A 27,080-nucleotide genomic window follows, 5' to 3' on the forward strand; every position below is an offset into this window, starting at 1 on the left:
AGTGTCCAAAAAAGCACAAAATCAAAAAGATTTGGATTTTCAACTTTTTTTAATTGCATTGTAATAAGCTCTCATTCAGATATTTTCAACGATATATATATATCATAAGTGGTACTTACTTTCATTGGATCCAGAATTATAGCCATATTAAATTTTAGTTAATGATATATATCATTACCGCACAGTCGAGTCAGACTCATCCCCTTTTTTTAATTTAAATACATTGATTTATTAACAATTATTAGCTTCTGATTGTAAAAAAGATTTTACGATAAATAATTCAATATAACAATAAAAAAAAATATCAGAAGTTATTAATGAAGTAAAATTTTATGTATTTTAATTTTTTTTAAAAATGTGTTTATTTAAGAGGCGTAGAAGGAAGTCATGTGGTATTCACATCAAATTTTTTAAATCATTTTATGAAAATGTTATCTACAGCGATCCCAAAACAATATTCCACTACGTCCAAACTACACTTTCTTGCCGACTACGCAACTCGCACGATAGTGAACTATTCCGGTGGACAACATCCCATATAATTTTAATTTCGCCTCTGAATTTGTAATTTTATGTACTTATTTTTTTTTTTAATTTCATGTATCGACTAGTGTAAATTTGTCGTCGCAAATCGGCTGTTTAACAGCTGGTTTTCGAAGTCGAAGGTTCTCAGGTTCAAACCCTAGAAAAAGTTAGCAACTTTTACTAAGATTTGAATACTAGACAGCGGATACCGGTAAACTTTGCCGGTCGGGGATCAATTAACCAAACATCTCAGGAATGGCCGGCCTGAGTCTGTACAAGCCTACACCTCATATACATGTCATACATATCATCCTTATTTCATCGGGCCACGCGGGGAGGGGTTGCTTATTGTTCACTGGTAGAAGAGATTGCAACGTGTACATTAAAATAAAAAAAAATACATCGACCGAATCATAATTAGAATATTAAGATAGTCCCTAAATCATGATATTTTAATTAGACTTTAATTACGTGCTAAGTATTTTGTTAATTTAAATTTCAACTGAAATGTCGCGAATTGTTTAAACTAATTTTCTTGTTACTCAGACATTGCGAAAAAGTCTGAATTAGAAAATAATTTTCTTTCAAGAGATTTTCCAGAAGTTATTAATAGTTTAAACAGTGATTTTTTTTCGAATAAATGTGGTTGAATTAAAAGTACGTTAACAGATTTTGGTATTTAAATTCAATCTGGAAGAAAATATGCATTGATACAATAGTAATGTCACGTTTACACTCCTTGAATTTGTTATTTAAATGAAGGAATTATGAATCGCTTTCCCCCACTTTTTCACTGTTCTAACCCCTTTGTAATCCCACACAGATCAGCCATTATTGATTATGATCAGAACGTTTAGTTTCATCGTTGGTTATTTTTTAAGCGTTCGAGGAATTACAAGAAATCTACGATTAAAGCATGTACCTACTAAAAACGAAAAGATTAACAAAAACAATGAAAGAAATCGGGCTAAGGCTACAAGCAGATGAAAATTTCATTCCTTATAAATCATAATTACCGTATTATAAGTCGCTAATACTCAAACGACTCGTTCATGAAGTTACTTCTTAATTTTTTATCTTTATTTTTATTTAATCAATTTTGAATGAATAAAAGAACATTCTTTCGTCAAAGGACGTTAAGCCAGAAATATTTAATTAAAATTACAGCTAATACTGTAGGCCAGGTTAACACTATTGACTGTACGATCAGGGAGTCTAAAACATAAATTTTATATATTTTTATACGAGTCTCAGAATGTTATTTTCAGGATCGTAAATATTATCATTATTATATATTTATTTACTCGTACGGGCATAACAGGCTAAATCCCGATCATAGTAATACATTTTTTTTTTCTTTTTATGTTGAGCTTGAGTTTTTTAGCAAAAGAAAAATACCAAGTCTGACCTTTATCCGAACCCACCTTACGAATAAAAGGTAGACATCCTTCCGTTCCGCCACGAAGGTCGGCATCGATTATGGTGTAGAACTTACATTCCTAGTCGGGGCATCGCGGCACCGACGTCAACTATTATTTATTATACGTAACAATTTGATACGTCTAGGAAATTTTGAATTAGAGTTGGATCCGGGTAAACGGCAATTTTTTTCACATCCGGTTAAATTTTGCGTCCTGAATTCAGTATTTAGCACATCTCTGTCTTGTGTTTTGCATGTCGACCTCCGCGGCGGAGCGATGCCTTTAATTCGGGACATCCTAATTTCGAATCCTTATCAGGCTTGGAATTTTTCGCATTCTTCAAAACGTCTTCTCATCGACGGCGATATCTAAGTGGGTAACGTATAGTTTATTATTAAAATAATAATAATAATAATAAAAATAGATGTTTCGATTATATAAGTCGGTCGTAACGAACAGCAACAGATACGGTAATTCCACGCTATGGCGATTACACACTCTCGCACAGCAGACGCTTTCAATTTTGGAATTAAACACGTTTCGAAACAGGTACGCGCCTTCCGATAACGCAGCCGATCGGTTTTGGCCGTGACCGTTCCACAACATTCGGGAAGGAGGCACGGCACCTAAAATAAACGTATTCCTTAATCCGATTTGAAGATAATATTCTCGATGCGGTTTTTCTGTTTGCGAATTTAACGTAAAGTGTACACAAAACATCGTGCGTGCACGATGGCGCTGGGAAGCCGTGATCTCAAAACTTTGGGAAACCCGCTAAACTGTTATAGCTTTGAATCGTTTTAAAAATCAGTGTTATTTTTAATAATCGTAATTTTTATATTATTTAAAAACATTTTTAACTTTGTTTCGGGTTGTCAGCGCCTCCTTGCATCGATTTGTTTAAATTACGGATGAATTTGTAACGCCGCAGTTTTGAGGAAGAAAACGAGATCGCGCATTTAATTCGCCTGACGGGGAAGACCAGCAGCAAAACGAATCTCTGGATCTGAAAATGAGGATCTCCTTCAAGCTGGCATCCAAAGAACATATTTTGGGTATGTAGGTTGCGATTCGCGACCTAATGAGGAAAGTACATCGTAGAAGGAAGAAGTGCTGATTTTGGAAAGGAAAACGCCAAAATTTAAGTCGCCTGACAATTTCGAAGACCGGGCACGCTGTAATAACTTAATACTTAAAGGACTGAAAATTAAATTTGATGCGGACTGTCGTGTGATTTTGAGACACTTTTAATATTAAACATCTTGTAAGATAAGTCACAACAAGAATTAATGGGCTAATCCGGGATGTTCAATAGTGTGAAGTTGTTTGTAAGGAAAGTGAGAGGGATAAGTGCTAAAAGGTTTAGGGTAGAAGGTAGCGGGATTTAGCGGTAAGTTACGGTCGCATGGTTTTTTGTCTTTTATAAAGAAGTGTGATATTGTATGTTTGAATGAGACTCCGGTGGAAGATGAGAAAGCTGAGCGATGAAAATCTTGTTTCAGGAGTATAAACAAATATCGGTTCCAACGGTTAGAAGCTCGGGTTATGGAAGGGCTAAAGGTGGAATTATACAAGACTATAAATCTAATTTGCGGTTTTGTAATGTTTTCATTCAATGAGGGGGGCAGCTATGACAGTGAAGTGGGATAATGATATCTGTATTTACGTAGTACCTGTTTACTTAAGTAGTAACGGGACGTGAGGAGGATGATTTTTGGAAGAATACGGAAGGAACTTTGTGAAAAATATTGACGAATACTTTTATGTTGTACTGTTAGGGGATTTAAATAATAGAATATCGACAGTTGAAATAATAGAGAATAAATGGAATTTCAATGCGGTTTGAAAGATGAGGTACTTAATGCTAAGGGGCGTAAAGCGATTGAATTGTGTGAGAGATTTGATCTGTGTGTGTGATGAATGGGAGATTATATCGACAAAATTGTTAAGTACTGTTAACGATTTTCAAGTTACTTCCGCGGATTTCTGGGATCAATCGCCTATCGAGGAGAGAGTACAATGGCAGCGATCGATTACAAACGATAATTATTTGTTATCTCCAGTACCGAATCTGAGGTGATCTGCGATTAAACCGGTAATGTACAACCATGCGATGGAAAATTTGACACGGAACCCGGCTTTTTCTGGGGGAAGTGATCAGGATAGGGGAAAAAATTTGGGTACGGTTTATGAGGCGGCCGGGGGAAATCTGTTAAATAGGAGAAATATTAAGTACCCGGGAAGCAAAAATAATTGATTGGGAATGCCTTAAGGCACGGGAAAAATGTTTTGCTTGTTTATATTTATATAGACCATAAATACTGAGCGAACGCGCCTTATTTATTTGGAAGAAAGAAACAATTATATCAGTCTCCGTATTGAAAAGAAATCTGACATTTTTAAGGGGTAAGGAAAACATTTCTAAGAGTTCAGGATTCAAGGGCCGTTTGAAAAAACGGTTAAATTGTTTAAAAAGATGGAATTTAAATGTGCGGAGAAATTACAGAAAACGAATGGGAGCAAAATTTCCATAGTTTACTATCCGCGGGAAGAGGGGCGGTTCCACTTCCATATGCGTTATTGTTTAGGACGGACGAAGATTAGGATCCTTCAATAGATGAGGTAGAATTAAATGCGGTTTTGCAGAAAGCAAAAAAAAATAAAAGCCCCGGGCACCCTTTGAATTTTACAAACGGTACCAAAGGATTTCGGTAAAATATCGGTTAAATTTATTAATAACTAGCAGACCCGGTAACGCTTCGCTATTGCTATATATATATATATATATATATATAGATTAAATGAACACAATTGAAAGCTTGATAAAACATTAACAAAATGAACATTACGGAACTTCACAAAGTTTAAGCTTTCTCTTTTACCCTTTCCTTTTCTTCATTTCCCATTTCCTTCTCCCGTTTCTTTTTTTCCCCCGTTCCCTTTTTATTTTTCCTCCTTTTCCCGTTTTCCCCTTTTTTATTTTTTCCGATTTCTCCTTCTTCCCTTTTACTATTTAGATTTTTTCCTTTCTTTTTCCCCGCAAGTAAATCAGTCAAGTAGTTTTTTAGTCTATAGCGGACACACATATCGGAAACATTGAAACGGAATCATAAAATATTTAGTATAGCGTGTTTTGCTTTTACGACCAACAGATAGCGCTGTTTTTCAAGAAGAATAAAAACATGTATTTACACAGGTGTGATACCTTAGGTATATAAATAGTAGCTATATAAAAACACGCGCGTATTCGAATGCAACGTTGTATCAAAATTTCACAAAGATCGGTGAAGAACTTTCGGAGATTTTAAACAAACGAACATTTACATTTTTATTTATATAGATATTTTAGAGACCGGTTAACTTCCCACTAGTTTTTTCGGAAGGAATTATATTCCGATTCATGTAAAAAAGAGGCCTATCGGATGTTAAGAATAATAGAGGTATTTCTTTTATTAATATGGCAGCAAAATTATTTTCTGGTATTTTATTACACATCCTAATAAGATGAGATGGAGACAATAATATTTTAAACGAGTCGCAAGCTGGTTTTAGAAAAAACTATTCTACTATAGGACAATATTTTTAATCTGTATATTTTAATTAATTTTAAACTTAGAAATGCTGTTTGTCGACTTTAAGACCGCTGTCGATAGCATCGATAGATCGGCGCTATTATGTAAATTATATGTAACGGGTTTGACTTAACGAGATTTGTAAGGTTATTGAAGAGTTATAAAAATACGCGTGCGTTTATGTGGTGTTCTGAGGATTTAATAGATTTAACGGCTTAACAGATTTAACAGGGATGCTTATTGTCACCCGTTTTTTTCTCATTGTTTATCAATAATGTGATGCATCGCATCGGTGAGGATGTCCGGATCTGATTAAAATATTAAAGGACTGTTGTATGCCGATGCTTTGAAGCTGGTGGTGTCCTCGCCAAGAATACTCCGAGTAATGATTAATAATGTAGAAGAATACTGTGAGCGGTGGAGATTAATAACTAATATGAAGAAAATAAAGAAAATAGTTTTCAGGAGAGGTGGTCGCCGAACATCTCTCCTGAGCGAGACGTCAAGGTGTTTTGGGAAAATGAACAAATCGAGGTGGTCAATAAATTAAAATTAATATAATCCACCTTACCAATACGTTGGTATGTACTCTAGATCTTTCGGCTTAACTTGGAAGCCATCTTCAAGAGTTAAAATTAATACGTTTAAAGCAAGAAGTTTAAAAAATCATAGTAGACAGAGTATAGTAGTAGGATCAGGAGAGTTATGACCGTTTTTAAATTTTAATTATTATTTTTTAAACTTCCGACTTAAAACGTATTAATTTTAACTCCTGATGATGGCTTCCAAGTAAGCCGAAAGATCTAGAGTACATATCAACAGGCCGGTAAGGTGGATTATATTAATTTTAATTTATTCATTTAGCATATCAGCGGTACCGTGTTTGAGAAATGAAGTAAAAATAATACGTCGTTACTTACACTTCTTAGCTGTCCTTTGTGGAGCACATCAGGGAACGGTAATCGATAGCTAAATATCGTTTATACGGAACAGTTTTTTTGCTAATTAGTACAGGCAATTTGTAATCAAAATAGGCTGTATTTGAAAATCCTTACCTACCGATTGATCTTTTGTCCACCCGTTAGGGGTGATGAGGGAAGCTTAACTCCAGATTTGTAACATGCCCCTCCCATAGATTTTTGAAAAACTCAAAAAGTTTTTGAAATGCGTTTTTCTCTGAATCTATGCATTTTAGAAAAGTTTTTCAAATAAAAAATGTAGAGGACATTCTCCTCTACAATTAATGTCTTTGAAGTTATGCCGTATAATTTGAAATTGAAATACTAGGTGACGCTGAAGTTGTAAAAAACGTGTTTTTCGGTTTTTTCACCGGAAAAATTGTTTTTCGTCTGTATTGCATTTGGAAAAGTTTTATTCAAACAATTTTCTTGTACGACTTAGCATTCCAGAGTTATAGCGGTACAATGGCAACACAGCGGTCCTATTGTTACTGTAGCCGAGGAGATCGGCATTGTTCTATTATTCAACTACTAGACCGGTTTCGAACTCGTGCCCGATTCACAGGTCAATAAGAAGCGTCTATTTTTCAGTACGTATGCGAGTTTTGGAGAGTATAGGCATATAATCTTTGCTCTGGTAAAATGAGTGTCTGCTTTATTTGTCAAAAAAGTGTTGTGGATGATAAGCGTACCCCGGGTACGAAAGCTCGGTGCTCATTAATAAAAGCATGCACAATTAGACGTGATTTTAAAAACGAAGCGTCGCTTCGAAATGAAAGCATTCCAATCGACGTTCACGGAAAATGTTATACGAGTTATGTCCATGATCGTTCTGCTGCGGTTGCCGGCAAAAGAAAATTAGCAGAAGACTTGAAAAGGTATTTATTTCTTAAAAGTTATTCTTTTAATCATTGCACTGACATTATTGGAGAAATTTTTATTTTATTATTGCCTTCGATGAAAAAAATTTACAATATTCCGCCGGGCGGCTAGGAATATGTCTTAATATGTATAAGTAAACATATTTTGGTATACAGGAATAAAATACTGAATGTTTCTAAAATTGAGATTTTTTTTGTAATAAATAATTCATTTTTTAATGAAAAATTGCACATACAATTATAATTAATTTTTTTTTATTCGGAACCATTAATACACATGTAAATTACGAAAATATTAATTTTGAAGTGACAACCTCTTTAAAAACATATTTTGATAACAATTATAATCGAACAAAATTAAGACTTTACTTACACCGTAAATTACCCTAATTATTGTGATTCGTAGTGTCAAATAAGTGCAAAGATGAAATATAAAAATGTTTTAAGTTTAGGTCTGATTAAGTTTAAAAATTACGTTTCACAAAATGTATATTTAATAATTATTTAGAAAAGCTCATGTATAATTAATTTTTGACAAAATAACGCCATGTCATTTGTTATTCAAGAACACTACATTAGTTCAAATACTTATTATTAACATTATTCATCATTAACAAGCAGATAAAAAAATAAATGTTAAGAAAATTTGTCTTTGTTTTATTATTTTTTATAATTTCGTAAAAAAATTGAAAAATTAAAAAAACATAGTAATATTTGTAGAGAAAAAATTAATTTAAAAACTATAAATATTGTGCTCTAAAAACATTGTTTATCTACATCAATTTTTATTTTATTTTGTAAAACGACATATGACATTTACATTTTATGAAACAAAATTATCAAACTCTTATGACTATTATTCAACTGTCAATATATTTTACATGTAACATCCAAAATATTTTAAAATTGAACATGATTCATCAGGCATTTAGAAGCTGAATGAATCGTCCTCAAAATGAATAACTACATCGTTATAAAAATATAAATGAATATATATAAAAAATGATAGATTTTAAGATATAAATTGAAAATATAGTAATAAAGATATGAGATATTTATTTGCACTGTACGAGGTGCGACAATAAAGTAATGAGACTGATTTTTCTTTGCAAGATGTGGCAACCCTGCAGCTTGCGTAAGCACACCATCTTTGACCTTGGTCTATAAGCTATTTCTAGTCCAAGCGGCACATTGATGCAACAGCTCAGTCATGAAATGTGCTGTAATAAGTGAACACGTGTTTGTGTCTCTCGTCACAGAAATGAAACCGCAAAATATTGCGCAACGGTATGCCATTTCTTTTTGCGTTAAATCGGGTGAAAACACGACAACAACTTACAGTAAGCTTCAGAAGGCTTTTGGAGAGGAGGTTATGTCAAGAGCTCAAGTTTTTCGGTGGCATAAAATTTTTAGTGAAGGCAGAACGAATGTTGAAGATGAAGACCGCAGTGGACGACCATCAACCTCACGGACAGATGTCAACTTGACCAGGGTGCGTGAAATCGTACGATCTGTTCGAAGATTATCCGTGTAAATGATCGCAGAAGAACTCAACATCGATCGAGAAACGGTTCGTCTAATATTAACTGAAGATCTTGGTATGAGAAAGATTTGTGCAAAAATGGTCCCCAAAAATCTCACACAACAGCGAGAAACACGGAAAAATGTGGCAGCCGATCTGTTAGAGCAAACGGAAATCGATCCAGATTTGTTGAGCCGTGTTATCACTGGTGATGAAGATTGGTTTTTTCAATACGATCCAGAGACAAAACGCCAAAGTTCGCAATGGTGCTCAAAGGGATCACCCAGACCAAAAAAAGCTCGCATGTCAAAGTCAAAAGTGAAATGCATGCTTGTGTGCTTCTTCGATTCGAAGGGAATTGTTCATAAAGAGCGGGTGCCTCCTGGACAAACAGTTAACCGATATTTCTACAAAGAAATTTTAGAAAGACTTCGTAAACGAGTTCTTCGTGTCCGTGCCAACATTGCTGATAACTGGATTCTGCATCACGATAATGCGCCATCCCATACTGCTCTGTCAATACAGCGATTTTTAACCTCAAAACAAATTTCAGTACTACCACAGCCACCTTATTCACCAGATATCGCTCCGTGCGACTTTTTTCTATTTCCAAGAGTCAAAATGGCGGTCAAGGGACACCATTTTCAAACTACACAAGATGTCCAAAAAGCTGTGACGAGGGTCTTGGAGGATATTACAGAAGATGAGTTCCAGAAATGTTACCATCAATGGCAGAAGCGCTGGAATAAGTGTGTACAATCAGAGAGGAACTACTTTGAAGGAGACAACACTAAACATGACTAAAACGGTAAGCAACATTTTTTTTCACATCAGTCTCATTACTTTATTGTCGCACCTCGTATTTTTCGAAAGAATAAAGTTTCTAATAATATTTCTTCTTGTCGTCTTCATGAAACTTATGATTGCTTCAAATTAATCAGTCACTTTACTTAATAAACAGCAATTAGTTATCACAGACACATTTGTTCCCCCCCCCCCCCCCCGGCGAAGGCAATGAAACTTTTAAGAGTTATTGATATTTTTTCCCTGTTTTGTGGATCAATTCTTCATGTTATTAAACTGTGCAACAGTCGAATGATAATTATAATCCCTTAAAATTTGCATTAACACTATTTTTACGATCGGATGACAAATGAGTCTTGATTTCATTACCTATTATTTGTAAACTTTACTTACTTTATTATAATACGATTTCTGAAATATTGATATTTAAGGCGATGAGTAAAAATCGATCTTTATTCGTCGCTTAAAATTGTTTATAAATATTTGTTCATTGACGATAAAATCATTTTTTTCAGCAGTCGACTAGATGAAAGGGGAAATGATGTTATCCAACCCGGCCCGTCATCTCAATCTGAACCGGACGTAACGGTTTTTAATACCGAAGTTTGTTTAATTTGCGAGAAAAAAGGAGACTCATCGAAACCTCTTCGTACGGTAACAGGATCTTACGTTAGAAATGAACTTACAAAGATGTTATTCTGTCGTGAGGATCCTCGAAGTTTGGAAATTAAGTCCAAGATAGAAGACGTAGATTTAGTACAGGCTGGAGCTCGCTACCATCTGAAGTGTGTGACGCAATTTCGAAGAAAAAATCCAGGAAGTACAAAACCTACATGGCGGATCAGTAAGAGTGTTGATGATGCCATGGAATACGTTTACGATTACGTTGAAGAACATTGCGATACTCGTCAATTCTCAGTAAAGGCTCTCGCTGATCAAATTCCTCCAGAAAATCGTCCTGCTCCGGCTACGATCATGAGCAGACTTGTTAAAAAATACGGCGATAAAATGACAGTTTACATTGTAAAAGGCACGGGAACCGTATTTTGTTTCAAATCTAAACTAAAACAAATTCTGTCAGAAGAGTTAAATAGTAGTTTCAACGGTATAGAAGTCGAAGACCTGAAAGTCCTTCGCAAAGCAGCCGATATTATCAGAGAAGAAATTTGTTCCAAGCGCTACCCGACGGATGAGTATTCAGCGAGTACAAGCTTTATGGAAGGTGCTGAAGAAGACGTTCCCTGTAGTTTAAGAATTTTACTTGAAAGGATCATACTTCCTGGTAAAAGAAAAACTAGTCGCGCCTCTTTGCAGAACACATTGACTACCATCGGACATAGTATTATAAAAGCTGCTCGTCCAAGATGTTTTCTCTCTAAAGTTCTTCTTGGTGTTGGATGTTTTCTAAAGAAAAAATTTGCATCCAGACTTCTTGTCGATACCTTAGCTGCGATTGGTTTGTCGTGCTCCTATTCAGAAATTCGACTCTTGGAAGCTTCTTGCATTTCCAGAAAGCAGCTTACAGTTTTATCTACAGGATTTTCTCAATGGGTGGCTGACAATGCAGATTTCAATGTGAATACTTTGGACGGGCGGAATTCATCGATCGGTAGGTAAGGACAAATTGACTGTACTAAATAATGAAATACCGGTGAAAAGCAAGCGGGAAGTTTCTGAAGAGGTAACGAGGTCGCTGGTAACACTACGAGGTACAATTTTGTGGTTGTTGTATGTTTGATGAATTAGAGGTTCTGTTAAGGTTTTTTTTATTAAAAAGTTATTTTATTTGTCGCAGCCACCCCTAATTACGTGTACTTATAATTTCAATGCAAGATCATAATCAAACTACAGCGATCATTAAGCGAATCGCTGTACATTAAGCGAATTTACATTCGCGAATCGGATAGGGATTCGTGGAAATTTTGTACCCGGTGTACTGATTATCGTTTTCGTTTTATTTTATCAAGCCGTTAATAGCGATAGAATTTTTGTATACTGCTGGGAATTAGATTATATATTACTTAGCGATTATTTTTGATATCATTATCTTATCTTGGTTTTGTTTGTCGTAGAATAATTAAATATAAGAACTCAACCTGACAGACGACTAGTTGCTTCATCATATCTGTAACATGTTGATTCTGTATTTGTTGTATTTATCTTTTACTTAGAGATAAAAATGTTATTAGATAAATGGGGGTCAGAGGGGGTAACAAATGACCTCGCTCGATAAACGGAAGTCAAAATAGAAAGAAAATCCGCTTAAAAAAAAAAAAAAACCAATTACGATTACTCTATGCAATATGAATGCAACGATCGTGTCGAGAGGCGGCCCGAAAATTTAACCGCAGTATAGATCCTCATATCGTTGTCCATTGCAGATATTTATTTTAAAGTGAACAACCAGATACATTTTTATCGCTTGGGTAAAATGAGTACATTAGGACATCGATCTGTTTCAAATTATGAAAAATTAATAACATTTTGAGGATAGGCTAAATAACACGACCTTCATATATAATTAATAACGTAGGGGATGGGGATGAGTTCACTTAACTTCGTTAAGTATACTGAACGTACGACAAGCAAATGTCGGCGAGGTCCGAAAGGGACCTCGCCGACAATAAAAAATAAATCGCATTGAACACAGCCATAAAAAATAAAATAATAAATTACATATTCGAATCGCAACCAATTAAGGGAGGCGTGTTTTCCGGAGGGGTCCTTTGAAAAATGAAAAGGAGTAGAGAATAGTTTAAAATGGGGATAAAACTCTAACCGAATTAAGAATCTGAAAGCTTTCGATTCGGGCCAAATAATCTACAATATGGCCGATTCTGAGGGCTAGTTTAATCCGATGATCATGCGTAACGTACAAAATCGATAAAATGCGACGCAAGGTTGCACTACGGCGATCGTCCGAGAGACATACTAGAGCGTCACCGGATGACACGAGCAATTCGTGTGTTAATCTAGTGAGATCAAGGTGCAGACCACTCCGACCGATTACTTCCAAGACGATATAGGAGATGTAATCCGACACAACTTATTCCACAATAACTGAGATTAAAACAGTCGTTTTCTAATAAAAAATGCAAAAGACTTCTGTAATAGAGGGATAAGTAATAGCGGGACTTGATTAAATTTTAACGTTAATTCCGAACGGTTAAGTATGGGCTCATTTATTTTGTTAAATTTACTTCGTTCGACTTTTCGAGATTAAATCTAGGTGAATGGTGTTCCATATAAAGCGAAACCGTTGATCGGTGCAGCGTTAAGTAGGAAATGCTAACGTTCAACACTCTCGGTTAATACTCTGAGTCGATTTATTTGACATTTGATGATCGTGCCGCCAGCCATAACGACGTGAATAGTATTTTCAGTTTGTTTTCCGGATAAGGACGATTTATTCACAAGGCGATACGCCATCCACGATGTGGTTCTTTTCTTCGTACATAGCCGGAGAGATCGGTTCCTAATAAGACTACATTTGAAGGTAGGTTTTATATATATATATATATAACATCATATATTGCCTTTTCCAACTGGCGCACAACGAAATAATCATTTATGATGATACATGGAGAGGCATTAAAGCAAAAATTAGCATTCGTATAGAAAAAATCCAAATATGCCCGTTTTAAAACAGATACCGCCTGGATTTTGAATGTTACACTGCAAATGAACAAAGAAAATTAATAAATAAACATGTAAATTATCATCACTGAAATACCGTAAAATTTAACTGTTACCCTCCCCCCCCTGTTTAAACAGATAGCCGCTAGCAGTAGACCGACTGTTATTATAAAAGCTACTCTAGTATGATTCTGTAGAGATACCCGAGTCGCTTCTGAAACGACGTTTCTGACACGACATTAAATTTGAGTTAAATATCTGTATCGTATTGAAATCCGAATTTAATTTAATTTTTATCGACTTCGTTTTTCATTTTAGTTCGAATTACGCGAAGAGTAATTCAGGCAATACTTGACGTCAAAAAAAATCATCTTTATCTAGCAGAATGGTTAAAATATCTACTTTAGTATAAATCCATTTCCGAAGAATAATTTTTTTTTTTTTTAAAACAATCTCTGCTTGTATGTTTAAAACAATACTGTATCCACTTTGTAAATATTTTACGGAAATAAAAAATCAAGAGACCGGATTCGTTTTTGCAAATTATGCTGGACATTACCATTTTTTTTTTGGCCGCTACAATAATTCCTAAATCGGTTTTCTTAAATTAAAATCTTTGTTGCATTTTGTTTGATAGTTTCAAATAAATTATAAATAAAAAACTGCGGCTAATTTTTTTAAAATTCCATTGATGTTAATCGTTTACATACATGGCATATCGCCTTCAGTAAGTAAAAAAAATTAAGTTACGGGAAAAGCGGTACAACAAATGACAAATACGCCTAATGTTATATTAGCATTTTTCTTAATTCCACAAAAAATTGAATATATTAACCGGGATGAAGAGTAACTCTTCACTACATACATACGCTAGAATTTCAAATCTTATTCGGCACAAATAGTTAAGTTGTTCTATTCAAAGTCGTCAGTATACGAGTAAGTATAAACATTTTCGAACAGATTTTAACAAAAAATTACGGCTAAAATAATAATTGTGTAGGCAAAAGAGAAAATATAATAGCAAAAGAAGGGTTATTATTAATAGGAACACTATAAGCAGCGAGAAAAAAAGTAAATAAGATCAGGAAAGACATTAATGTGAATCTAGTAAGGCGATTAAGTTAATAAATTGAAAATCGAGAAACTATTAAATACCTAAGCGAACAAATAATGTAGAATAATAATCATGAGTATGTTGTGATTGTTTATTAATGAATAAAAGAGAATTAGCTAAACAATAATTTTAAAAATATATAAAAGAAACATCTCAACGGGCGACGATCATGACAAAATAAGGAATACACTCGTACTGCAACGAAGTTAAATTGGATTTTCCCGTTTCGTGTTTCTGCGCAGTAACTTGTTCGGAGCGAGTGGTGGGGTCGCGTCCGTACGAGACTATCGAATGGTAAGAACGATCGAATCATTCGAAATGAATAGAAGAACAGTAGTGTCGTAGTGTGAAACGTACCGAAGCACCTCGTACGGTTCGCGCACGCGTATACACGTTATAACTACCGTATACGGCGAATAAAGCGTTTGCCAGCAGCTTAAAACGGTGATTGACGGTTGTACAATATCAAATATAATATTTGATCGAAGAAATTGCAAGGAGTATTCGATATTTTTATTAATTAATTACGTATATTATTTTTAAATCGTTTGGTAAAATATTAATCTTTTACACAACGTATTTTATTTAATTTTTTAAAAGTAAATTTATTAACCGATAATAAAATGACTACACGCAAATTGAAATCGTTAGTATGGAATTATTACATTAAAAAATCCAGAAATGAAGCTCTGTGTAACATATGTAACAAACTTTTTAAATGCCAAAACAATACCACAAATTTATTGGATCATCTTAGAAGAAAACATATTCAAGCGTTAAATACGTTACAGTACTTAGGTTTTTCAATAAATCCTAACGCAGATTATCTTTCAAGAAAAAAGTAAGTGGTTCAAATTTACTTATTAGATATAAAAATAAATCTATTTGTAAAACTTCTAATTAACGGATAAGATTAAATATCGCCAAAAAAAGTCTGTTGAATGCAACCGTGATGAAACATGTGCACCGATACAATAATCGGATGTATATAGCTATCGCTCGCTCGTAACTTGCACGCACCAGTGTGCGAATGAATGTCTACAAAAGCTAGAAAATTTAAATTCCGTGAGTTAACCGGCATCCACTGGTTAACTTAAATTATTTTAAATGCACGTATTCGTATATTAAAGGTCATTTATATTTGAAATATTTTTGGTAATTCTCTTGAATTCACCTCGTGTGCGATTTCTCTCTCTTCTAGGACAGTAGAGGCAGTAGTGTCATAACCATTTTTCTACGGGTCTATTAACAACGCAGTGTATGTAATAACTAAAAAAAAAACATTATTTAATACGGCTTGGATATCGATAGATGAGAATATAACAATGGTACCCTCAAAATTTTGAAAGTGATTTTTCCCTGTATTTCTCTGACTATTTTCACAATTTTCCCCGACTCTAAAATAGCCATAGTATAAATTACGGTTAGCCTTATCGTTAAGGCTAACGATATTTTTCCAAACAACCTTCAAAATAGCTAGTAATTTATTACGAATTTTCAACTCGGAAATTCAGACTAGTGGTAATATTTTCCAATATTATCGATACAAAATTCATCTCGGTGTTATAAAATATGTACTTCACAGTGAAATCTTTTCACAAAAATAACTGGGGATGGAGAATACAAGAGCCTTAAAATATTTCTCAGTAAAAATATATTTTTTTTAAATACTCTTCTCGATTCTAAAATACTAAACTCGACTTGAAAATTTCGAGAAATCGCACAACCATAACATAGAGTATGTATTACCAGCATGAATACTTCTTCATCGTGCAAATTGTTGTATATGCATTTGAAATTTGCAGCCCTGCTTAAAAAATCCATTAAATCCAATCGATTTCATTTCAATGGGATCTGGCTAAAACTTTATCTAATTTGAATAAGGTTTAGTTGGATTTAATCGCTTGTCCATAGAACAAACTTGTTGAATGCAGCCTATTCAATGAAAAATCATTGAATAGGATTTTGCTAGAACATTGTCCAATTCCATGAGATTTCAATAAGATTTGATTAATTTAATGGATTTTTTTAACCAGGGAGGGGATCTCTTTAATTTGTAGCATCACGCTAGTAATATATATATATTGCTAACGTTTAACTCCTGTAAACATCTAATAAAAAAACAACAGAAATAAATTAGTAATTTTTCTGCTTAGATAAAATCTTCCAAGTTTTCCCTGACATTTTACATATTTCAATTGATTTCCCTGACTTATGGTGGTTTTTGAAAACCTTTCCTCACTAAATGAAATTTCTCGACTTTCAAGGCCTTTCTTTCTTTTTCCTGTTTAGCCTCCGGTAACTACCGTTCAGATAATACTTCAGAGGATGATATGTATGAGTATAAATTAAGTGTAGTCTTGTACATTCTCAGTTCGACCGTTCCTGAGATGTGTGGTTAATTGAAACCCAACCACCAAAGAATACCGGTATCCACGATCTAGTATTCAAATCCGTGTAAAAATAACTGGCTTTACTAGGACGTGAACGGTGGAACTCTCGACTTCCAAATCAGCTGTTTTGGGAAGACGCGTTCACCACTAGACCAACTCGGTGGGTTCAGACTTTCAAGGCCTGGGGTAACCTTGGATAACATACCTAAACACACCAATAACAGTGTGTCCAAACTGTGTCAATAATTGTGTGTCCAATAATAATCTCTTTTTCTCGTGAATCTTTCTTTTAACGTTTCTGGAAAGGGATTTTCATAAATGATTATAGACGGTAATATTTTTAATCGTTATGACTGTACGCCTCTAAAAAAAGAATATTTTCCACAGCGTATAAGTAAACACAAGACAAAGCGTAATGCTAAGTAGCTACGATACAAATTAATTATACGGTCGTAACCCAACATATATTAATTCGTTTAATCCCTTTTCAACTTTAACAAAATTCTTAGAATTAACTCTATCCCGTAGACATTCTCAATAGTTATTAGTAAATTCGTAAAGTTACGATGCGATCGCCCGAACGATTATAAGCGAGGTGATGCCTGTACCCAGATGGCCGATAAAGGACCTACAATCCGCCCTTCTTTAATTACCCTACACCTTTTCGGTTACGCCCGATTCCTCACGGTCGTACGGTGGGTTTTGGCTTGACACATGGTCGGATTCAAGCCGAGGATGCTAAGACCGAAAGATTTATTTATACCCTTGATATCGATGGACAATCCGTCCATGGAGACGTATTTACTACAAAAAATAACGACCGACCCGTCGCAGACTCATGTAATTAGATCACTCCTCCGAACTGTTCCATTTGGTTTACTATAGTTTATAGTGACTAGCAATTTTTTTTTCTTATCAAACACCCATAAAAGAAATAATGTACCTTTCTATCAACTTTACCGATTATGATCACAAAGTACTTCACAGTCGTGAAAAGTTTGATTACTCGTTTATTATTTGTTTTTTTTTTTTATTAAACAAGGTACAACATTATTGAAAGCTAAGATAAATATTTTCTAAAACGGTTTCTTAATGTATGTAATCAATGTATTACCTCGAAATGTAGGTCCCGTATGGGTCGTATCTTTTGCTTTTTCTATTTAGCCTCCGGAACCGTCGTAAGGTATTACTTAAGAGGATGAATGACGATGATATGTTTGAATATGAATGAAGTGTAGTCTTGTACAGTCTCAGGTCGACCGTTCCTGAAAAGCGTGGTTAATTGAAACCCAACCACCAGAGAACACCGGTATCCACCATCTAGTATTCAAATCCTCATAATACTACCTTTACTAGGATTTGAACCTTAGAACTCTCGACTTCGAAATCAGCTGATTTGCGATGAGAGTTTACCATTAGACTAGCCCGGTAGGCTCGTATGGGTACACATATCAACTCGCTCATAATCGCTAGGATTTTAATTCGACTAACTCGAATGTACACATGGAAACAGTTTTTTTCTCCAGATATCGTAGAACTGACGTAAAATATTCCGACTTTTTGAAAGGAAAATGCTCGATCTCGTAATTGTATGTAACATATTCATAAAACTAACTACGATCATCCATTCGGTCAGATCCTGTCGATGGATGAACGAAAATTAAAATAAAAGTTGTTCATATGTATATATATATATATATATATATAATTTTTCTTCTTGTTATTACTTTCCCGTCTAGATAGCGCTATAGCAGACCTGTAGCTAACCCTGGGAAAGCATTGTAATCGGTCCAATTTGGGCATATGCAGTTTACAACGGATCTTGAACGTTTTGACACCTAAGGAACCCAAAAAACCTGATGGAAATTTTCCGGATGTTAATGTTCTAACGTATATGTATGTTCGGTGTTGGTCTCTAAATCCCATATGTCCAGAACTAATGGACCGATTTTGACCAAACTTAATCTGATTACTTCTATATGTGGAGCATTTTCAACTTCAATTTTCAACTTAAAAAGGTCAAAGGCTGTAGGGCAAGGTCACCCTCAGTATTTCGAAATTTCACGTAATTAATTAAGGTCATATTTTTCTTAGGCGTTTTTGTTAACGATTAAAAAATAACAATATTTGAAAAAGAGGTGTTTGGTAAAATCGCACCTCCACCCCCAAAAATGCTCTAAACTAGAGGCTAAGTAAGCATAAGCATACCGAGTTAATAATACCCCCTATCAGCACAAGTAGCGATAGTGTCGCAGTCAGCCGTCTTGGAATTTCCCTTATCCCCCTGTGGGAAATTCCCTTATCACTCGTCTTGTTGGAGGGAAATTAAAAATTCCACAGGGTTGCCGACCAAATTATTTTTTACACTTTAAATATTAATTATTTGTTTAATTTAGTTAATATTTCAAAGGTCGGTCGTACTGATGTACAACTGTTGTAGTTGCCGCTATGTTGTGACGTCACAGGCGAGCAGTAGAATTAAATAAATGAATAATATTTAAAGTGTAAAAAAGTAACTCGGTCTGGCTGAGTCTCGAACTCGATCGCCTGGGTACTCGGTGGGTTAAGCCTCGTGGCTACATCAGCCTTCCAGACCGTAAAAGAGAAATTTGTTCGTTGTTGTTGTTTGCTAAAATTTTGTCATCACAAATATATATGCCGCACAAAGCATTAAAGGAGTATTAGCGGACGTATATGGAAAACGCATGAATAATACGGCGGTTAACTTGTATTTCTTTGATCGAGTAATTAATCAAACTTTTTGCGGGTTAATACGTCGAAAAAGAAAATCAGTCGGTTGGATCGAAGTCTACCGCTGTACTAATAATTCTGTAGACTTGTGTTTTTGTGAACGTTTCACACGTTTCTGATTCGTTGAACTGCGATCGACGTTTGAAGAAAGAAAATGTTAATTACCCGTACCACCGTTCTATTTCCCGGCAACGATTCTTTATCTTAGTCGCAAGGTTTATAACAAACCGTAACGGTTTAATTATCCGGCTTAGTAGAACGCATATATCCTTAACCAAATTTATCGACGTACTGTATTCGGTTACACCCGTAAAGGCTTAATATTATTATAACTAAATCGGTTGAGTATTTCCTTCCCACTTGTATAATAAATTACTCGTACTTCAGATAGGTTTCTTCAGTATCGAGTGTGATTGTAATAAGTTAAATCGCTTTTTTATGTTTATTTTTCCCCTCGATTCATTAAGTTAACGGTATAAGCGTATATATATTTAAATTTATTTATTTATCTTTTCTAACGGGACAAAAGTAGTCGTGCGAATTATTTTTACAGGACTATCATCTTTGATTAGAAAATGCCTCCCACATACGACTAAAAAACTACCTATTTTGTGTTTCAATAACCGATGTTACTTTTAACCGGATTCAAATACATTTTTGTTCTTTTGTTTAGGGATAAAATCGACATATCTTATCCAACTGACCAGAAAAATTTCCCAACGGTTATCGAATTTATAGCCTGTTTAGAAGTAGCATTACCTAAAACTTAAAATGTCGGTACTTGATTTATTATGTAAAAATAACCAGAAATAATTCAATCGTTAAAGAATTTTTACTTGATTTATCGTAAAACTTTTGAATGTAAATTAATATTTTTCTGTATCTTTGTTAATTTTTTTAACTTTATAAAATTATATTTGGCGCGGTCAATAATTTTTATAAACAAAAAAATTAACGAATAATTAAAAAATTTAAATCGATATTATAAAAATAATATAATCTTAATAAACTCTTCTAAACGAACGGTACATCTTTTAGTTCCTAAAATAATAAATAACTACACATAACATAAAAGTGTAAAATTGTATTTATATTATTAATAAATAGGAAACCGAAAGAATTAAATGCGAAGTCGGCAGTGATATTTTTAAGCGATCGTTTCACAGAATGACGGGAACGGCGGCGGACATAGACGCTCTAACTAGTCAGAGTATGAAAGCAAATCTATACTTCGTAGTGGGGGAAGGTCGTTGCACCGATCTTACTCCACCTGCGATAGCCGTCACACGACAGTCCGTGTGAATCTTTTGTCGGGAGTATTACGTACGCCGTTTCCCGATTCCTTTTTTAAGTCTGAATCGGTGTCGGACCGATAATTATAAGTAAATATGAGTTACGACGAGGACGAATACAAAAGGAAAGAATTGATGAAAGAGAGGTTTGAATTTTTAATGAGCGTACGCGACGTCAAACACAACAGCGCTCTACTCGGTCGCGAAAAGTTGTCGAGTTTAATAGCCCAAGTGAAAAAAGCAAAAACGGCACGCAGGAAAGAAAATCGCGAATATTGGTTGCTTAAACGTTACGATGTCATCGAAATTCAAGGGTTGGATAAATTAATCATGCCTGTTACGGAAGCGAAACCCGATATAATATTTTATTGCGCTAGCGACGAATTGTTCGATATATTATACGAAACTCACATCGCTATCGGTCATCGAGGTAGAGATAAAATGATCAAGGAACTGAATCGTCATTATAAAAACATAACGCAAAACGACATAATGGTTTTCTTAAACCTTTGTGAGATTTGTACGAACAGAAGAAATATGGTAAAGAAAGACGTCGGAAAACCGGCGTTTATGTCGCAGTTGAATTCGCGATGCTTGGGTTATCTCGCAGAAATTGAACGTTTCATATCTATTCACGACGATCCCGGTAACGCAAGCGGACTTATAGTAGACGAACTCAGGTAATTATTTTTGTAACATTTAAAAAAACAATACACGATTAACGATAACGTACGAATTTTATATTTATTATTTAAGAACCGTTTCATATATATTTTATCAATTCCTTTGAAATTTCGAAGGTTTTTTCAAACATTCTTTAGCAGTAAAAATTATCTTGTCAGATAACTGTTTTAACAGCTTATTTTATTTAGCCTTGAAACTGTATATCTCAAACATATGTACACACCAGTTGCATTAACTAAGATTATTCATGAATAAGCATTAAATAAAAACTCATTAAGCCTATGTTAACTGTGCGTATCAAAATCGTAGTTTTTATTACGTGTTGCGATGTTAACAAATTATCTTTTGACAAATGATTTATTATTCTTATTCGTTTAGCGAAGGATCTTTTTCTTTTAAATTAGGAATTATCGTATTTTATATCGGTTACGTTTCAACTTTACCTCTGAGTTTGAAGCCGAATAAATCGCTTCATAATAACGGTAAAAAATTAAGAGCGGTCTTATTTTATTACACTATTTCGTTTATTGTTAATCTATGCGATTCGAATTCATTAATGCATTTCGCGTTACAAAATGCTTTTCAACTTTAACCTAATCCAGTAATACGCTGCTTAATCGTGCAAAGAATTGTAAGAACTATTTTGCTGGATTAACTGCAAGAATCTTAGGTTATTTCTTTTTAATAAACTGTAATTTATGCGATTTAATTTTAATTTAATTTAATTTTTGCCAGCAAAAAACAGCTACGTTGAATAGTCGTGTGAGCAGTTGTAAACTTTTTGCTTTTGTTATTACGATATGATCGCATTACTTTTTTCTCTGCAGCAGTAGTTCTAAACACAGCTTAATCCCTATGTAAAATACGCGAGCTGAAAGTTTGTTCCTTGTCTGTATCTATTCCACTAGTCTGTTGCGTTTGCATTTTATATACAAATGTATCATGTTATAACTAATCGGATAACGTCAACCGGTTAGATAGTACAACCCCGCTCGCCCGACACTCCTAAGCCAGATGACAGTTCAGTTAAGAAAGAGACAGGGGTTAACCGCCAGCTCAGTGTGTAATATTATCGCTTGTAATCGCTAAACATTTCCTTATTCGTTTTATCGTAACGGAGATTCATTCCTGATCAAACTGACTACCCATCGGGTTGGTCTAGTGGTTAACGCGTCTTCCCAAATCAGCTGATTTGGAAAGTCGAGAGTTACAGCGTTCAAGTCCTAGTAAAGCCAGTTATTTTTACACGGATTTGAATACTAGATCGTGGATACCGGTGTTCTTTGGTGGTGGTTGGGTTTCAATTAACCACACATCTCAGGAATAGTCGAACTGAGAATGTACTAGACTACACTCATACATATCATCCTCATTCATCCTCTGAAGAATTATCTAAACGGTAGTTACCGGAGGCTAAACAAGAAAAAAGAGAATAGAGGGGTGATCAAACTGATTGTATTTGTGGACTATTTTAAGTATAATATTATGATTCGGTTTATCCTTTCCCAGTATGAAAAAAAAAGCTGACAACACAGCTGTTAGCCACGTTCGGGGACAGTTCTACAAATACGGGTTGATTATGATGCACGGCTTACAGACACAAACAACTTAATTTAAAATATTTATCATTTTATTTAAATATACTTTTTCATTTATTTAATTCAGCGATTCTGACTAATGAGCGCGCGCGTGGTAGTACTAGCGGCGACGGTTGGGACTAACTAATGTAATTTCACAACTTACATAGAACAAATTTCGCTTGTACGGTCGGCAGACTAGTGTAGTCTCGAGGCTTAACTCACTAGGTACAGAGTCGATCGAGTTCGAGACCCGGCTAGACCGAGTTACTTTTTTGCACTTTACATATTATTGATTTATTTAATTCTACCGCTCACCTGTGACGTCACAACATATCAGTACTAAAAACAATTTTTTGAAAATATTATTTTTTTTAACCGTTAACAATTACGCCTAAAAAAAAAATTGAACTTAATTAGGCGAAGTCTCGAGATACTGAGAAGTGACCTTGCTCTTCAGCCTCACCCTCTTGACCTTTTAAGTTGAAAGTTTAATAGATTCAATGCACCATATATAGAAGTAATCTGATCGTAGAAGTATTCGATCAAAATCGGTATTGTAGTTCTGAAGATATAAGGTGATTTAGAGGCCATCACCGAACAGACACGTGTAAATGCGACCATTTCCACCCGGTTTTTAGTGTTTTTTGGCTTCCTGAGGTGTCAAAACGTCAAGATCCGATGAAAACCGCATATGCCCAGATCGGACCGATCGCAATACTTTACCTTCTAGAGTTACACCGCTATCTAGACGGGATAGTATAACCAAGACGTTTGTTCAGATACGATTAGACATTTTTTTGATAAAGTTTTACCGCTTTCGTGTAGAAATTATTTAATTATTGCGTTAAAAGTTCTCTTTGATTTTAATGATGATTTAAACATTCGCCGATTTAAATTCGGACACATTTATTTATACTCCGTAGGGTAAAATTAATTATCGTACCGGTAAATGTGTATATATATACACATATATGTATATATTGCAATAATGTTTATAAAAGATGTATATATATATATATATTACAAACATATTAATCTAGAATATGTAGGCGAACGAACGATAATTCTAGTATAAACACTGAATTCGCGTGATTTAATTACAGAACGAATGTACATATTTGATTTCATGGACGTAGCAACAGAATACCTGATTAATAAATAACGTATCGCATATACGTTCTAGAATTAGAATATCTGGGTAATTTATTGATAGCCGATATCCGACATCGTAACGGTTTCGACAAACACCTAACTACTATCTCTACATGCTTCTCACAATGCGGTTAGGTCGCCTTCTGTTTCATTTTATATTGTCGTGGAAGGATATCGTGGTGGGACGACTCTTTCTCCCACCCGAACGCTGTCGTGTCGACAGCCATTCAGGATACTCTGTAATAATTATTTTCATAGAAATATTTCTTGTAACCGGTCCTGATCTTTTACTGCACACAATGCAATGGTTAAGTCGTTCAAATTGGCAGCCACGTGTCAGTACTTTTTATTTTTTTTCAAAATAAATTTTAATTACGCCATTTACGTAAAAACATATTTATATATATATATATATTTAATGCTTTTATTTACAGTCGCATCAACAATTACGTCAGCGACTAAAGTAACACTATCATGTAGTGTTACATAAAACACAAAAATAAACAATAAAGAAACAGGAACAATAAAGGATAAATATAGACAACTAACAACAACAAATACAAACTAAAATACATAAATCAGACAAAAATCACTAAATCGTATTCTTCTTTCCAGTGTAGGAGAGGAACCGCAACAGACGTTTTATAAACATATTTTATTTAAGGTTGTACAATAATATACGATTATAATTATTTAAAAGATGTTAAGATTTATAATTATAAAAACTGATATTATTATATTGCAATAATGTTTATCTTTTTTTTTAGAGATTTGTAAAGCATCTTACGTTTGTTTTTTTAACTTCTTGGTACACGTTTAAAAACTTAAAAAAAAAAATTATTAACCAACTATAAAAAGTATATTGGATAAAATTTTTATTTTAGTTCACCTTTTAACTATATATATAATTATTTTTAAAGTTTTCACATTATTTTTTGTTTAATAATTAAAACTTCCGCTACATACAACATAAAAAAATAAATAATCAAATTTTTATACTACCAATTTTGGGAAGGCATTTGTTTATCCAAATGGAGGAGCGGAACCCCAGTCCGAAGTGAAATAAAAATTAAGAAATAATAATACAACGCTATCATCACGCGATATGATCTTACTTTATCGAACCTCTATATCAGAGGTTCCCAAACTTATTTTTCTCATAGACCACTTTCAAAATGTTTCTGGTTCCGGTGGACCCCCTCCAGCTAGTGTACTAGCTCCGGTGGACCCCCTGCAGGTAAGTACTTACTACTTTTTCCGACACTGGCAAACGCTAACATCTATTCACTTTTCTTTTCGAAATTCCGGAAACAAATGAGTAACGTTTATCCTTGGCAATCGTATTTATATTAGTGAAGAATCAAACAAGTTCATGCAAGATTGCTAGCACACACACCACAAGTCGTATTTCGTCCCTTTGCACGTATGAACAAGCGTTGCGGCGGCGCTTTGCAAGTCTCGACACGTTCGTTGTACTGAATATGGAATATGCAAGTTTTTACAAGTAACAGTCGCTGAGCTTTTCAAAACATTATCTGCCTAGACTGATACGCAAAGTCAAGCCAACATTTTAGTTCTTCACTATCGAAACCAGATGAATTTTCGTGGACCCCCGCTTACGAATTGTGAACCCCCATTTTTTTGTCACGCCAACGTAGACCCCCGTCGAGTTTCCCGTCCACTTGGACCACTTTGGGAATCAATGCTCTATATAAAGGAATACACTTTTGTTTATATTATTTTTTCTTTAATTCTGTTGAACGAATTTTGTCGATCACATCTTCCCAAATCGATTGGAAATTATTACACATTTTAATTAGAAAAGGGGGATGTTTAAATGTTTAAAAAAAATTAACATGTCATTAAAATGGAAAAAAACATTACCCCTTGATATTGTTCGTCTAGAAGATGTCGTCATAAATTTCTCTGTTCGTCTTGATCTGTTCATATTGAATTTTATGGGCCCGCATAACATACTGTAAACTACATTTCAAAGGCATCTACTCCATTTTTTCCGCTCGTAACGCTAAGGGCTCTTAAAATGCTGTATTCTACACAAATATTTTCAAGTATTTATTAGTAATTTTTAAATTTACGGGTATATATTTGACACCGGCCGACTTTTTTTTTAATTTGAAATCTTCCTTGTAACGGGTCTGCTGAGAGATAATGTTAAATATCTTACACGTCCGTCCCAGTTACGAAGTTGAACGTTCCAAGGTAGTTAGAGAGCTTGCTAGGATAAATTCTGGTTTATCTGTAAGCTAACTGGAAAACTGAAAGGGAAGGAACCGAAAACATACACAAGCAACTGTTTGCAACACAAGCAAGTTATAACACATTACAACTGTTTGACAACACAAGTGGTGAGTGAATCTTCGCCTGGCGACTAGTTGTCAGGGAATGACGTCAAGTGTGGGACTGAGAAAAGCTACACATGCGCAAGATCTGTAGTCGTAGTATCGTGGAACGGAACCACGATTATACGAATAATATACTCCCGCAGTTGAAAACTCTTCTTTGCTGCGCATGACGTCAGTCACTGACAACTGCTAACGCGCGTCATTAATTATGTAGTATACCCGCAGTATATAAGCTATTACTTTAGCGTGAACCACCATCGAGATCCGGGTTCATCTGTGCGTGATTTATTTACTGTTTCATTGTTTTTTTTTAGCGAGTATATTGTTCGTACGCGTGTAAAATCAGTGAATGTGTGTATCTAAAAACTGCGTGTAAACTGTGCTGTATAAGCGTGTCTGTTTTGAATTTGAACGCGGGTGGATAATTTTAC

The 27,080-nt window shown here is 34.5% G+C and overlaps 2 protein-coding genes across 9 annotated transcripts in view; one reads left to right on the forward strand and one right to left on the reverse strand.

Moving 5' to 3' along the window:
• Positions 1–27,080, reverse strand: part of LOC142329167 (uncharacterized) — a 503,112-nt gene that overhangs the window by 252,358 nt on the left and 223,674 nt on the right. The window lies entirely within an intron of this gene.
• LOC142329169 (uncharacterized) overlaps positions 1–27,080 on the forward strand; it is a 236,808-nt gene that overhangs the window by 26,126 nt on the left and 183,602 nt on the right. Inside the window, exon 1 of one of the 5 annotated variants that reach the window (XM_075373552.1) lies at positions 14,761–15,275. The exons of 3 other annotated variants lie outside the window; for them this stretch is intronic. In XM_075373552.1, the coding sequence (XP_075229667.1) occupies positions 15,058–15,275 (218 nt within the window). In that variant the 5' untranslated portion in view covers positions 14,761–15,057. Of the gene's footprint in view, positions 1–14,760; positions 15,276–21,347; positions 21,551–27,080 lie in introns of those variants that run through there. One more of the 5 variants, XM_075373529.1, reaches the window with a different exon arrangement.

This window comes from Lycorma delicatula, chromosome 8 (genome assembly GCF_047948215.1).
Source record: "Lycorma delicatula isolate Av1 chromosome 8, ASM4794821v1, whole genome shotgun sequence".
Lineage (NCBI taxonomy): Eukaryota > Metazoa > Arthropoda > Insecta > Hemiptera > Fulgoridae > Lycorma > Lycorma delicatula.